Consider the following 15,873-nt stretch of genomic DNA (forward strand, 5'->3'; position numbering starts at 1 on the left):
CTATCTAGAGCTGTGTAGGTGAGCACTGAGCATCTCCTTTGCTTTGATGAGTGCTGTTTCAGCTGGTGTTTCTATGTGAGGAGGGACTCCTTTCCCTTCCCAAGAGGGGCTGTCTGCAGAGATGACTGATCTGGAGGTGGGGATGACAACGTAGAAGTTGGTTTCATCTACCTGATAGGTTTGTGGGGAATGGCAGCCACCACTGGTCTGCTCCCCAATGATGAGAGCTCTGCTCAGTCTCTTCATTATGTGTACAAACTCTTCAGCAGCCCCAGCTGTCACAGCACTGGTAAGGATTACCAGCCCCTTCTGAGAGCCGTACCTCTCCCCTGTAAGGTAGGAAAAAACCCATCAGAAATGGATCCATTTTCAGAGGCTCTTTGTAGAGCAAAGAGAAGCCAAGATAGAGGATTTGCTCCCTACCTGCTATTAACAACCCAAGCAGTTGGAAATTTACTTTGTGCCTATGATAGTATTAAAGTACTTTCAACACTAGCCCAGACTATATGCTGTGAAAAAAGGCTGCCACCCTGTGTGGTGCTCTTGGGCCATCAGCTTCTGGCTATGAGCTCCATGAGGAGAGAAGCCAGCTGATGATTACCACTGTTAGCTCTTCTGTGGCTTTGACTTTTACAGGAGCTCCAGATCTCATCAGAGTAGCAGAATACACACGTGAGAAAAATGACATTTTTCACCATTGCAACAGGAGTAGTCAAAACTCATCCAGAAGCATCTTCAGTTTCACCCTCATCCCTGCTCTAGGAACATGACTGTCATAGAGCTTGGCCTGCAACTGTGCAGGCATTATTTTATGAAATTACAATTACAGTGGTTTCCCACAGTTTTTTTATAGTTTGTAAATGGATGCTATACATGACCTTTGTCCCAAACCCTTCAACAAATACCCCTTTATTATTAGGGTCTGAGCCAAGTATCTCATTTTCTTACATAAAACAGCTGACAGGAATAGGAAGGGCTTTGAAACTTATTTTCAATATATCTGAACATGCTAGATACTTTTTGATAGTTTAGTTTTTTTGAAAAGGTGACCAGTGGGTAACAACTAGGACTTGATAGCTTGAAAAGTAAACTGCTCTAAAAATGTCAATTTATGAGTAAGTAATAGTATGACATATAATTCTCATGCTAAATTCTAAGAGAGGGGCCCAATAGCATGGTAATTAATTTTCACACCATCTTTTGTCTTCTCATTTCACTATAAACATAATAACCATTAAAATACTCTTTTCACGCTAGATCTATATAACACAGGACCAGATCCAGGTCCTTTGAAGTTAATATGAGTCTGCCAGTTCTCTTTGATGGGAACTGGATTGTGTCCATAGAAATCATATCCCTAAGCACAACCCACCTCTGACTGCCTGGGAAAATAGATGGACCCTGCAGACTGGGACAAAGTTTAACCATTTCAGCAAGATCCAGGCCAACAACTGCACACACCATTAACTTTTTTGCTGCTGTCTTAGCTTAAGAGGGGGAAATAATTAACCCCCATGTTTAAGGCTTCTTAGCACTCTAACTGCAGCCTATGAGCACTGAAGAGCTCTGTTTCTGCATGTTGCAGCATCCTTTCAGCTTCCACAAACTGGGCAGGGTATGTGTGGGGTGTGTGTGACTCATTGCCAAATGCTTCAAACTCACCCAGATGTTCAAAATTTAGTGTTTTTCTTTGTCTTGTCTGGACAAACTGGGGTATTATGGTGTGTTCATCTACTGATGTAGAGGATGACACAGGTAGGTAGTAGGGAGCAATTCATAAAACTGCATGGGAGTGTTGGAAGAGACCTTACTAGAGGTCCAGGCAGCACTGGATTAATTTTTAATTTTGGCAACTTTTAAAAGCAACAAGTTACAGCTGCTGTACACAGTATTTGGCTGAACTTCTGGGGACCAATTTACAGACCTCTGTGCCTAACATAGCCCATTTCAAGGAGTGATAAACTGTTTATTTGTAGTTGGCATTGAGTGACATGGCTGAAATGCACATTTTTTGTTTCTACATTCTTTACACAGCTTGAGCTGATCATGGCAGGTGCTTCCACTAACTAAGTTACAGGATTTAATGCCTCACTTTAAAATGACAAGGAGAGACATCTGAAATGAAAAGCTAAGCTGAAAAGAAATTGTCATTTACCTTTGAGCTGAGGGTGGGTCCATATTTCCTTTACTGAGTCACTGGGTCTGTCATAAACTTTGTCCAAGAGAACTGGGTGTCCTTCATCAAAGAAATATGAGCATAGGATTGCTATCGGTGTAGTGGAGCCTCCAATATTATACCTTTGCAAAAATTAAAAATATTAAGGAAACAAGTGAAAATTTGTGTCAGGCAGTAAATCTCCCTTCCAAGTATTGTTCCTTAATATCAGTCCTGAAAAGGCTTATGACTACATTTTGATATATTTATAGTCATTCTCCCCTATCAGCATTTGCATGTCTATCAGATAAGCAAAATCCTGTCTAAGAGTGTCAGACTGTCATTGCCCACAACTAACTTCCAAAGAAAACACAAAACTTAAAAGTCTATTTTTTTTCTTGATGTTACCTAGAAAAAATCAGAAAGTAAGCAAAGACTTTGGATCTGCAGAGAAACATCAGATTCTTGTTATTCTCCTCTGAGTAACCCATTCTGTTCCTGACATAGGCAGCAAGGAGTGAAAACCTAAGCCATAATACATAAAAGTAGATTCCAATTAAAGCAACATATGTTTGTAGAACTGTTGTGTTCTTATTTTTGCTACACAAAATGAGAAAACTTAGTGGTTTTATTGAGGTAATTTCTTGTGCCTAAAGATTGAAAACTTTGGTTGCAGTTTAATTGCATAGCAGTCTGAAGGTTAATTTTACTGAAGAGCCGGTCATTGGAGAACCCCTGCTGCTATGAATACACACAATTAACTACCAAAATATTTTTGCCTGTCACTTTTCACTAATACTAGAGCAGATACAGCTCTAGAAATGCTTTTACTTTACTTACTGAAGTGTGGATTCAGTGCTTTCCTGTAGGTGATTTTAGGAGAACCCAGAACGGGCATTCCAGCAAAAACCTGCTGAAAAATGACTTTATTCAGTTCAATTTATGGCTAAGACTTTTCACCTCCAGAAAAGGATCCGACAGTCTAGGAGGCTTCTGTTCTGAAGAGTGAAGTCTATATTCTTCAGCATTTGGGAGCTGTATGACTGACAGTGTGACTGGCTGGAAGTTAAAGAGCCATCTCCAGCGTGTCCCTGGTGGTGCCGTGCTGCCGGGGGTGCTGCTGCTGCTCAGCCCAGCAGAGCCAGCCCAGCCCAGCCCAGCCCAGCAGAGCCCAGCTCACACAGGTGCCACCAGTGCTGGAGGTGGTGGCAGGCAGGGCAGTGCTGGAATGCTCTTCTTGCAGACAGTGAAACTGCAGCAACTTCAGTCAGTAATAATGACTGAGCAGGTGCCAGAGTTTTAACTCAACTCTTGGATGCTAGTGCTCCTTCTTACAGATGTCTTATGTGACCTTAGGGAGGCCTTTTAGTTTATCAGTGTCCCCTATCAATGCTGTGAGGGTTAAAAAGATGAAGTTCATGAGTGGCACAGCTGTTCTGTGAAAGGGGACTATCAAGGTGAGAGACATTAGGAATTATGGTTAATCCCATGCAAAATTGAAATTTTCCAAATATGAAGTTCATGAGTCACCCAGCTGTTTCAGGGAGGAAAACTTGTAAAATGAGAAACATTACTCATTATAGTTAATCCCACGCAGAATTTAAATCATCTTAAAATGATAAGATTGGCTAACAGAGAATTTCGGAAGGTTTGTTTGGGGTTCTCTTTTGTATACCTTCAGAGACTGAGTTTTTTATGTGCACTCAAAGGACTGAAAATACACTTAATAGAAAAAGAATAAACCAAAACCAATCAACACATGAAAAGAGCTATAATAATGCCATTTGGTACCTGAGATGTGATTTCATATTTGCTGTTTCAGTGCCCTTAGCCCTGAAATTTTTAGTTTGGGAGAAAACTGGGGCGAGAAAGAGGAAAGTCCCAATGCTATCTCAAGTCTAGTGCAAGATGGTGGAGCTTCTGCTGAATTCAAATTCAGTCATGATATGTTATGTTGGTAGCTGCCTTGCCTCTTCTGTGCTCACACAGTGAGGTCTCTATCTCTGCTCTCATCACTGTGCTCAACTTTTCCGCCCTACGCTGAAAATCCCACAAGAATATTAAGAAGATTACCAAATATTAAGAACCCTGTGATGAAAATAGATGCAAGCGGTTCTAACATTAAAACCAAGTTCTTACAAAGTCCCTCTTTGGTTTATATTTGTAATGTTCTGGGCTCCCACACATTAGCTCTGGACCACAACAAGGGAATTACTTCCTTAAATATTGTGGAGGAAATGTAAGTTTTTATATTAATGTACATTTTTATATTAATCTGCTTTGATAGCTGGTGACAAATGGATGACATCTTATGGCTCATAAGATTTGGAGCACTGTTGACACACTGGAGTGTCCAGAAGAATTGCTCTAAGCAGAGCAGGTGTACGATGCTGCAGCTTGGTGCAGCAGGGCCCAGGAGGGCTACAGGACCTCTGAGTTCCTCTGTGCACAGGGCCTGTTCTGGACAGACCTGATTACCCAGAATTATTTAGCACTGCATAGATGGCAAATTAAATTAAATTAAATTAAAGGCCACAGCCTTAAATGTGGTCTGTCTTTTTGACTGTTGAATCACTTGGCCACTACATGAAGTAAAAGATTTATTTACATATATATGTGGCACATGGAGAGTTAGAGAAATAAAATGCATGTAAGGTCCAGATTTGCATTCTGCAAACTATTACCTAAATTTGCCTATTTAGTTCTAAACATCTCAAGTGATAATACAATTTATCTTGAGATATACTTCCAGACTGTTATTATTTTCCTTGGCTGTTTTCCTTTTCTCATTCAATCCTAGCAATGTAAGCCTGTAAACAGGACAGCAAGCCATGTAAAGCTAATTCACTGTTACAAATAAAATGCTGCTTTGAAAGAGCTTTGGTTATTTGCCATTCAAAGGTTTACCTCATGTCTATGATTAATGCATCTGTGTGAACAATCTTCTTCCAAACATGCTCTATCATTAGGTCAGACACCTGGGTTAGAAGTTCACTGTCTCCAAACATATCAAATCTCAGATAGCCGATGTTGTTTTCAAATATATTTGTGTGGAATGAAAATTTAATCAAATCTTCAAATACTTCTGGTGGAGGGATCTGAAAGAGTCCAGAAAAACAAAACAAATCATTTGCTGGCACTAGCTTGACACAAAATTATGTGGGTTGTATTTAATCCAGCTGGGATATGTGTGAGGAATGTGATCAAGTTTGAAAAACATACTAAATTTTACAATATTTTTGCACACTAAACATAGGTTAGCATTGCCTAATGAATTTTTGCGCAGTATAACGTTTATCAATAACACACCCAGAATCTGGATCAGCCTCCTATATCCCAGAGCTCAGTTTATTTTTCAAAAATACAAGAATTTCCTTGAAGCAAAGAGGCTTCAAGAACAATCCCAGCCTGCAGCACAGATCCCAGGCCTGCCACCCAAGCCCATATGTTGCCTTTAGACACGCACCTGGGACTTTCATCATCTCTTGACTGGCCTCATGGCACAAACAGCTGCTGGCTGCAGGTGCGAGTGCCCCAGCCCCTCTGAATGACCCAGTCCCTGTGAGAGAGAGGAGCCTGATGTGCTGGGCATGTGCTAGGATACTCATGAAGCAGATATGTTAAATCTCTTATGTGGTGGCCATGTGCCTGGAGCCTCACGTGTTAGGTTGCGATTTATTTAATTTCGCTTAGCTTATGTTATTAAAGAGCAGACATTTTTTAGTAGCAACGTGTAGCCAAATAATAAAGTTCTCCTAGTAACCCCTGTATGCACTGAGACATAGCCAGCTCCTGTTGCTAAACTTCTATTTTGTATGCAGTATCTGAAAATGGAATAGTCTCCTTCAGCTTGAGATAAGAATTTAGAATACATATGACCTATATGACCTTCATCAATTTGGTCTTTTGTCCTCAGGGTTGCTGTGAAAATGGTGTTATACCTTCTTTTTAATCAGTTGCCCTCTGCCATAGCTCATCCCCAGACAATCCATGCTTTTACAGTCAAAAGAACAAGGAGTCAGCCGTGAGCCATGTGCCACAGGTGCTCTCCCAGTCTACAACATGCCACAGAACTGGGCAGGCACTTGGGCTCTCGGCAACTGCAGAGATGTCAAGTGATCTCCTGACCTCTATATAGTGCTCTAGCTGGAGCTGTGCTCCTGACAAAAGCAGGTCTGCCACAGCAGAAAGAGTTTTTTCCAAGGTGTATGAATGTGTTTGACACAGATTGAGGTTACTTAGGGGAAGATTACCTTCCATATGACACTTTATCATTCAGTCCCTGATGTATGCCAAAGTTATCAAAATTTCAATCATTAATTTAAAAGCCCTGTTGGCCAGTAGCTGCTGACCTGATGATAAGAGCAAACTCTTTTCTGTACTCTCCTTTTCACTATACCTTGTGAAAATAACCATTGTATCTGGACTGTAAACACATCACTCCAGCACTGCTGAGTTTGTCATTTCCAATCCACTTCTCAGTGGCAGCAGTTATACCTGATCTGCCCACTGTACTTTGATTAATTAATCACAGTTCTGAAAAATACACCCAGCATGCACTGATTGTTCTGACAGAACTTATGTCTAGTTCAGAGATACTGGTCCCCCTCAGGAGGAAAATAAAAACATCACTCATTAGTAACATCTACAAATAAAACTGATCTGTTAATCTCAGCCACTTGCTAATGATTTTAACAAAACACAGAAATGCCTTATCTCTGTCTCCAGTGATAACTGCTAAATGCATACACATAAACATGTAAAGAGTAATAACTCTCTGATAATTTTTTTCTTGACTTGTTCTTTTACTGTGATGCATCACATTTTTGTTCCACGAGGACTTCAGTTTTGATAACATTTGAAAATTCATTATAAATTTCAAGGTGGGAAGGTTGCTCACTCCAGGTCTCATGGGATGAAATAAATGTGCAAGGATCTAAATGAAAGCTCTTCATGGCTGCAAGAAAAGGTATGAAAATGTATCTATTATTAAAGTTCTAATACTGGAAATCAGATGAAAAGCTCTCAGAATGTAATTTTGTGGTGCCAGGGAAAGTGTCCGAACCTTTTAGCAAAAGAGATGAGGAGCCAGTGACTGATCTTAGAGAGTTACTGCCCTGCAAAACTGCAAGTTCATGACACTGGCACGTGAGCCACATGCCAGTAAGAAGGTAAATGGTACCTAAGGAGGTAAATCAAGCTTCAGGAAGGAACCACACACTCTCCTTTGGAAGGCAGGGCTCTGTTTGCAGGCCAAGGACAAGCTGGGACAGGATGCAGCTGAAAGTAAGAAGTGCTGCGCAGTCAGACAGTGTTTACATACAAAAGACTTGTTGTTAAATATAAACCCTCAGGTGCACTCTATAAGCAATGTGGCTACACTAAGGGACCTCCAAGCTAACTCCACTTTAAGCCAAGGAAAAATGTTTCTTCATTAACTATATTAGGGTCTGCAGTCCTATTCTGCAGACCCCTTTCACAGGTGAGTGATGTAAGTAAAACACATGATGTCACACAAAATAGGACATTACAATGCTGTCCTAGGACTTGTGCATGGAGTTTGATCCCTGATTCTGACACAAACCCCAGCCATGGGCAAGCCACTTTTCTAAATGTGCCTCTCCCATCTTTTCTCTCTTTTCATATCTCCCTTGTTTTTTCTATTTAGATGGAACCTGTTTTTCCATAGCTATTTTTGTGCTGACCGTTGTAAGATAACTCTGACTTCCATTAAGGATGCTAGTGCTGTCAACTGCTGGCTGTTAAAGTATTATCAGCAAACACCCTTGCAATACCATTGCAAACCCTGAGATTAGTTTAAGAACCATGAGATCAGGAGGGCTGAGTGGCAGGGCTGCACTTTTCTCAGAACGTTTGGGTTCCTTGTGTACCCTCACAGGCTGGAATGGAACTGTTCATCAGGCCCCCAGCTCAAGGCCTGAGCAGGCTCAGCTCTAGCCCTGACAGCTCCTTCTCACTTGCTCTTAACAACACACATTTTACTGGGTGATTTCCAGGCAATCCACCCTAGTACGTCACCAGCCTTACTATTAGAAAGATGTTTTCAAGATCTGGTGTAAACAGTCTAAGTTCACTACTTTGTACTGTTTAAGTGCATTGCTTCTTGGCCTATTTACTATGGACAAGGGAAGAGATTATTCTTTTCATATTTGAAACAGTCTCTTACGTATCTGAAGACTGTTTTCATGTCTCCTCTCAGTTTTCTTCTCTCTGGAATAAACAACTCAAATATTTTAAACTTTTTGAAGGCTACTTTTATTCATTACTCTCTTTACTCCTGTCCCTCTTTTCTGCTGTCTCCATACTTGAGCCACATCCTTCCAGAAAACCATTGCCCAAAACTTTACATATGATACTCTAGATGAATTTTCTTTAGAGCTAAATGTAGCAGAAGATTTCATGTCTTCCTGATCCATTCCAGTTTGATGATGATGAGTATTTACTGCAACGGCTTGACCCTATTGACTTGTGCTCAGGTTATGAACTCTGAAAAACCCATTTACATTTTTTCAGGACTCCCCTAAACAAGCTACTTTTTTCCCAGAATTGTGCAGTGAACAACTATCACCCCAAAAACCAGCAAGCAAAGATTGCAAAAGGTGAAGAGCTAAACATGAGCTAATGAGAGTTAAACATGAGACATTTTTCTCTTGCATAAACTTGCATAGTACCACTGTCTTTACTGTGGTTATGTTGCTATAAATCAACATCATATGGGCCTACAACAATTGTTTTTCCACTTGTTAGCAACAGACGTAGCTAAATAAATTTGATTATTTGTCTTGACACTTGGAGGCTGACCATTTTGATTTCACTCATTAATGAAGGGATATGAACAAGCATACTTCTTTCTGGTGAAACATCTCTAACTATTGCCTCCTTCAGCAAGTACAATACTCTCCTATATATAGATATTAATCATCTGGAAATAGAAGGACTTGAAATGCAAGAAAAAAATCTCTCTTTACAAAGGATTAGTTTTTGCCTTTTATTCTGATACTAGTTTTTGCCTGATACTCTGATCACTTTCAGCTGCTTATCTAAACTGTCATTACAAAAATTCTCATAGGTGAAAAGACTGCACTAAAAATATTTGGTCATTAAGAAGGGGCCAAAATAATTACTCAGGGAGACTCCTCATCAATTTAAATGGACATAACACTTATGCCAAAATCAGGCAGCAGTTCTTCCATGGAGAGAGAGAATAAGAAGCAAGGATTATTAAACTGCAGGTCAGCAAGTTTGCAGAGCTCTGCCTTATAAGCAAAATGTTATTTTCTGGATCACAAAAAATATAGACAAAATTTGCCTGAAGGAAGTCTGACTTTGCAAAGTGGCATTTATGCAGCTGACAGCTCTGACTAGCAGTGACCTTGCTGCTGCTTAGAGGAGACATATTCACTCCTCTGTACTATGCTTCAGCAGCTATTCTAGTGCAGCAGATGCACAGGTCTGCATGCATTTCACTTGTCTGTCTCCTATGTCCCATCCCATCCTTCCTGTAGTTATTCATCATCACTGTGTTAATTGTGTTGGATCTGCTTCACCATCAAGGTCATTAACAGTAAAATTCTGCTGTCAAGGGAGAGGATGGCTTGGAAGATAGGTAGCACAAGAGAAAAACCAGCTCTTAGGTTTTTAAGGAATAATGTCATATTGATTAAGAAAGCCACTATGTCCATATATCGGGCTGCTGAATTTAATTTTTTTTTAATTTACAAACACAGCTAAGGCTATCATATATGCTTCACTGTACTCTAAAGGTATTTGCTCTCTGGGGTATCCTGAAATGTTCCACAGAAAGCATCCCTCTTATGGCTGCAAAAACAAAACAGGAGATGAAGTCACTCTTGCTGCCCAGGGCTCTGTGGAATGGGTGAATTTTCTTTTACCTCCATCTCAAGGAAAATCCTTTAATGACTTCAGTGTCTTCTTTAACATCTTAATGATCTCTTGTCTGACTCCCAGTTTCCTCCAGCAGTATGAGGGAATGCTTCTGCCTCTGGAAACCACTTTAGTCTCACAAGAGATGTGATTCTCTGCTCTTTATACATTATTTCACCTTGGAGAAATCACACATTTGTCCTAATTTTCATCCACACTGATGTGATTTCCTTCTTATAGATGTGTCCCTGACCTCTCCCAATCATTTTGCTTGACAAAGAACTATGGTAAAACAGAGCCATTGAATAACATAATGGCATTTCTTCACTAGCTCTATCAGGATCAGAATTTTATGTCATGTGACAAATAAGATACTTGTCCCCTATGTCATGTTCTTGATGTTTAAGGTCTGAATAAAGTAAGATCTGAACAAGTAAAAACCACCAAGAGTATTCATTAACAACCTTCAGTGAACACAGTGGCTAATTTACAAGATTTTTCCATTTTGTAGAATGGGGAGAAATTATGATGTGTCGCTACTGGTATGTCGATAATAATTGAGCATGGAACTCTTCTTTGACTCTAGTCAAAAGCATTTAAATATCTTTAGAGTGAAGTTTTCTTCACACAAACAAGTTAGGAGGGAGAGTGCTGGAATAGAAAAATCCTTTAATTAATTATTTCCATTTCATCTTAGAGGCAAGAATGGGGCCAGCATCTCTTGGTTAACAAACTTGAAAAAAAAAAATCCATCCCTAGCAATGCTTAGATTTTGTCCTTTACCTTAGTATTTGTGATAATACCATAAAGGTCATGGCCACTTTAATCATGCATGCCAAAAATTTCAGAGTGTGGAAGTCCATGGATTTCCTCCCCCAGGAAGCATTTAATAGTTACCTGACACTTGGTCTACTCTGGTTCATTGCAAAGGCAAATGCATTCTCTTCAAAAGTAATTTTATGAGTCCCTGGAGAAAATACGTCTCTGATAGCCCTGCTAGTGCAGTAGCCAGAAAGCAGCTAACTCCATCCAAGAAAGGGATCAGGTTATCCTAACCCTCTATTTAATTTGAAGATGGAATTTTAACAAGTGCTCCTGGGAGCTCCCTCCAGCACAACAATGAACAAGAAAGATTGCCAAGGCAGACCAGTGTATAAACACTCGGGCTCAGAACAAAGCACAGACTGTTATGCAAACCACACAGCAAGGGCAAAAGTAGATTATTAAAAATCAATTTCTCCCTGGGGTCACCTAACTTCCACCCAGATACTTCTTCCAAAATATTTCTAGGTCACTAGGAAACTCTCTGATGCTGAGCATGAGATACAATTAGAACAACTTTCCACTGCCACTACCAAAGGAGTTGCTGATTATTCTGGTGTAATAGATGTCAGCTGCTAAAATTTCATATAGAGAGGTCCATCAAAGAGCACATGACTGCATGTTTAGTGAGTTGTATGCATTTACTCTAGTCCAACTAAACTTCCCTCAAATTACAACCTGGGTTTGAAACCAGAGGGTTTCTGAATTAATTACAGTTGAAAAAGCTGCATAATTGAAAGAGGAGGGATCACAGAAACAATGAGATATCTTACCTCTAACTCTGACACACTACATTTTTGCTTGTGGCATATGGCAACTGAGATTCACAGCCTGAAGGTTGTTTCCAAAATCTATGCATCCAGAACTACCATCTAATTCCACAAGCTACTCCCCTAAGTGTCAGAGACAGCTCAGCCCACAAAACCTACTCAGCATTGGGTTCTCCTCTGGGTACAGGTAAATCTGGGTAGATTTATGATTTGGGCTAGAAAAAAGATAAGGTATCTGACTTAATGCTCCCATTCCAGCTGCCATCCCTACAGCTGAATATGAGAGAGCTGTACCTGTTTTGGCATGAACCCTGGGATGCTGTCCTTGGCGTGTTCAGGGATGTAGAGTAATTTCAGGTGTTCATCATCAGAAAGAGCTTGTAAGATGGCAGTCACCTTCCCGGCAAGTTCTTCCTCTGTATTGATCCTTTTATAATTGTCTATGTTGATGTTCTTTGTGAGGTTGGATGCTATAACAGTCCCAATGTCCACAAAGGCATAATTACCTGCCACAAGCTTGCCCACAGTTTGCAGTATCTGTGCCACCTGGGCACGCAGGTTGGCAATGTGCTGAGCTACAGCCATGGCTTCACTGGCCTGGATGGTGATGTGTGGCTCCACCCCAGACACACTCCATACTTTTCCAGTGACTGGGCTGAGCACCACTTGGCTGGGGATGGAGGCATACAGGGAACTGTTCCCAACACGATAAATGCCCACCGAGAGGGATCCGCCAACTGTGGGCTCACCGACAACTGTGGCCCGGTGTAGGTCCTTCATAGAGCGAGTGAAAGCTTCAGCTGCTGAGCCACTCATGTGGCTTGTTAGGATGTAGATGTCCTTGAGGGAGCCGTATCTCTTGCCAGTGAGCTGGGGGAGAGTCCACACCTCTGTGCTGCGGGAGGTACTACGATCGAAGACAGTGTAGAGGTGTTTCCGAGGCTCGGGATCAAAGAAGTAGGAACAAAGTATTGGGATGGCAGTGGAGTAGCCACCTGTGTTGTACCTCATGTCAATGATCATGGCATCCGTGTCCACCAGCTTGTTCCATACCATCTGCAACAGCTGTGGCCCAATGGCCTTCACCGTTTCTGCCTCAGCCATCATATCAAAGCGAAGGTAACCCAGGTTCCCTGGCAATACCTCAATTTTGAAGAGTGCCTCAATGATGTAGCTCAGCTCTTCAGGGCTGGGAATCACATTGGGAAGCTGCTCTTCTGGTGTTGGTTCCACATGGCTGTGGAAGACGTGAAGCCGGTGGTCTCCAGAGGCCTCCTGCAAGTCACTGGTGAGCTGGGAAGCCAAAGTTTCGGGATCTATAGCTGATCTATAACCTCCTTGGGCCCGTTTGGCGCTGAGCATAGCGCTGGCCTTAGCAGCCACCTCTGGGATGGCATAGTGAGCCTCTAGGAGCTGCCCGGTACCCTCCAGAAGTACTCCCATGTTCTTGTGGAAGGCTAGCACTTCTTCAGCCTTCTCCAGTGCATCCTCAGCCAACACTATGGCATCAGGAACAACTCCTCCACCCATCCAGCTCTCCCCGTGGTTGTCAATGAAGGTGATAACAGGAACTGTGATAGTCAGGCCACGGGTTATTCCCGGCCCGGGCTGCAGCAGAGGGAAGGTACGGGTGTGTGAGAGGCTTCCTGCTGTGATCTCCCCGACCAGTGTGGCACGGCCCAGGGACTGCATGAGGTAAGCAAACTCCTCAGCAGCTGTAGCAGTATGGTGGCTGGTGAGCAGGTAGATGCCACGCTTGGCCCCATAGGACTGGCCCAGCAGTTCGGCCTGGCTGTTGTGCTCCTGGGTACGGTTGGTGCGTCTGTCATAAGTTGTGAAGAGATGGACAGGACCAGCAGCAGGATCCTGAAAATAGGAAAGTAGCACGGGCACAGCAGAGGAGGAAGGGCCTCCAAGGTTGTAACGTAGGTCCATGATCAAGTTCTCTGTATTTTGAAGGGGTTCCCACACTTTGTGTACAATGTAAGGCCCCAGCTTTGCAAGCACAGAGGCGTCTGCAAATTCATCAAAGCGCATGTAGCCAATATTGCCTGGCAGCACTGACACCTTGAAGACGGTATCCACCAAGGCGTGCAGCAGCTGCTCATTGTCAGGTAAGTCAGCTGCCATTCCAACTGGCTTCTCAGCTGGGGGATCAGCAGCTTCACCTGGCATCATGACTCGGACTGTCAGGCGGGGGTCGTCAGATAAGGCCTGCAACTCAGTGTTGAGTTTGGTGGCCAAGTCCTCGGATGACTGCACAGAAGAGAAGTCAGAGGTGGCCAGGCGCCGCAGTAGCACAGGCACTCTCTCCACCAAGCTGTAATAGTCCTTTAATATGTGTTTGAGGTGGCTAATGGTGCCAGGCACTGCTCTGCGCACTGCCAGGATATCCAAGGATTTCTGCAAGGCTTGCTCTGCCTCAGTAGCCACACACGGCATCACCCCACTCACTTCCCAGCTCTGTCCACCCCCACTCAAGGGGCTCACAGATCGTGACACAGGAACCATCATATAGAAATTGGAAGGACCAATACGCAGCTTCTGGATGTCCAGCGAGCCCCCGGCTGTCTTCTCTCCGACAGTGATAGCTCTGTTCATGTGCTTGAGGATGTAAGCCACATCTTCAGCCACTCCTGTGGTGTGACGGCTGATCAGGACAATGACATCCTTGTCTTTGCTGTACCTCTCTCCCAACACCTTTGGCAGTGTCCATATCTCTGTGGTGGTGTTGGAGGGACGATTGTATACAGTCTCAACATGCAGTCTCTTGTCTTGTTCATGTAAGTACGAGATGATGAAGGGGAGGCCAGAAATCTGTCCCCCAGTGCTGTGACGAAGATCTATCACCAGAGCAGATGTGTCTATCAGTGTCTTCCAGACCTTGTCCACCAGAAAAGCTCCAACTTTCTGCACAACTTCCTCTCCTATGATATAATCAATCCTCAGGTAGCCAACATTGCCTTCCAGCTTGTCATACATGATCACATGCTCAATAAGATTCAGGAGTTGCTCACGGGTAGGGGAACTCTCAGCTTCTTGTTTGGGAACTGCATGTGGTAATGGCTCGTAGGAAATCACCAGTCTCGGGTCATTCAGAGCACCCTGCACTCCAGCTGTCAGGACGCTGGCCAGCATCTTTGGATCTGAGATGTCCAGGATCTCTCCGCTCTTGATTGCTTGTTCAATGGCCTCTTGCATTCCCACTAGGTTTTCAGGATAGCAGTAATTGTCCAGAAGCACTTTAGCCATGTCCAGCACTAGAGTTGGCTGAAAGATTTCCTCAGCAGGTACGGTGCATATGATCAGTGCTGAAAACAGCAAGAAATGTGTCCTGGTCATTTTGTCTTTGTATGGAATAGAAAAGAAGTCAGAAGCTCTTATCGATCAGGATGAACATAGCTCTCCAATGACTCTGAATCACATTGAAATCCCTGTGTTGAATCCAGGTGCACTGAACAGATCTCTTATCTGCATTAAACCTTTAATCTCATTAAAATGTAGTGCATCATCCAACGTGCACCAATAGATGAAGTTCAGCTCCTTACTACTTCACAGGCCTCTTATGAAACAGTAATGAACTTCAATCATCAAGGAAGATCTTTCTAGCAGTAAATTGTTTCCAAAAGGTAGTGTATTGCCTGTTGCAAACTGGTCCTGGCTTATCCTGAAAGTGAGTAGCTTAAATGCAATACTGATTTTTACTACAGTTAGAACAGCAATGATCCTGCCTTTTACCATTATTTATGAAGAGCTTATACCAGGAGATTCTTCAGTGACTAAATTGTATCAATATTTAATATTCTTTCAACAGTTGCTTACAATACATTGTCTTTGGTTTTTTAGTCTGAGCTGCAAAGGACTGTTCATACATTCTATGACTAAGGATTCCAAACAAGGAACTCCAGACATTTAGCACAGCTCATAAAATCCAAGGTAATGACAGCCTTTTAATTTCTGTGCTGAGAATTGCCAGCATTTTAAACAGGACTTTGAAACACATTTGCCTCAACATAATACAGCTAAATCTGAGATGACTTTAATCTTCACAATTTGCACTCAATTAGGATTTACTTGTAATACCGTTGGGTAACATATGGTCATGTCTGATGACAGCTCCCAGCCAATAGACTTCAGGCTCAACATACCAAAATAGAATGTGGGGGGTTGTTTTCTTCTGCTCACAATGTATTTGAGACCCTATTGTATTAAGAGTTTGAA

At 42.3% G+C, this 15,873-nt stretch overlaps 1 protein-coding gene across 1 annotated transcript; it reads right to left on the reverse strand.

The window, feature by feature from the left end:
- RBP3 (retinol binding protein 3) lies at positions 1-14,994 on the reverse strand. The gene is made up of 4 exons (XM_071439047.1): positions 11,947-14,994; positions 5,063-5,253; positions 2,156-2,298; positions 1-329 (listed from the first exon to the last, which is right to left on the reverse strand). The coding sequence occupies exons 1-4, from the start codon at positions 14,992-14,994 to the stop codon at positions 1-3; spliced, it is 3,711 nt and encodes a 1,236-aa protein (XP_071295148.1).
- Between the last annotated feature and the right edge of the window lie 879 nt (positions 14,995-15,873).

This window comes from Agelaius tricolor, unplaced genomic scaffold (assembly GCF_023055355.1).
Source record: "Agelaius tricolor isolate 1412-34295 unplaced genomic scaffold, bAgeTri1.0.p SCAF_13, whole genome shotgun sequence".
NCBI classification, from domain to species: domain Eukaryota; kingdom Metazoa; phylum Chordata; class Aves; order Passeriformes; family Icteridae; genus Agelaius; species Agelaius tricolor.

Bases quoted from the DNA above. Each gene is read 5' to 3' on its own strand.
- RBP3 (XM_071439047.1), bottom strand. From the start codon at position 14,994: ATGACCAGGACACATTTCTTGCTGTTTTCAGCACTGATCATATGCACC. The intron at 2,299-5,062 runs GTAAACCTTTGA...ATTTTTGCAAAG, and splicing joins GCATTAATCATAGACATGAG to GTATAATATTGGAGGCTCCA. The intron at 330-2,155 runs GTAAATGACAAT...CCTACCTTACAG, and splicing joins GACCCACCCTCAGCTCAAAG to GGGAGAGGTACGGCTCTCAG.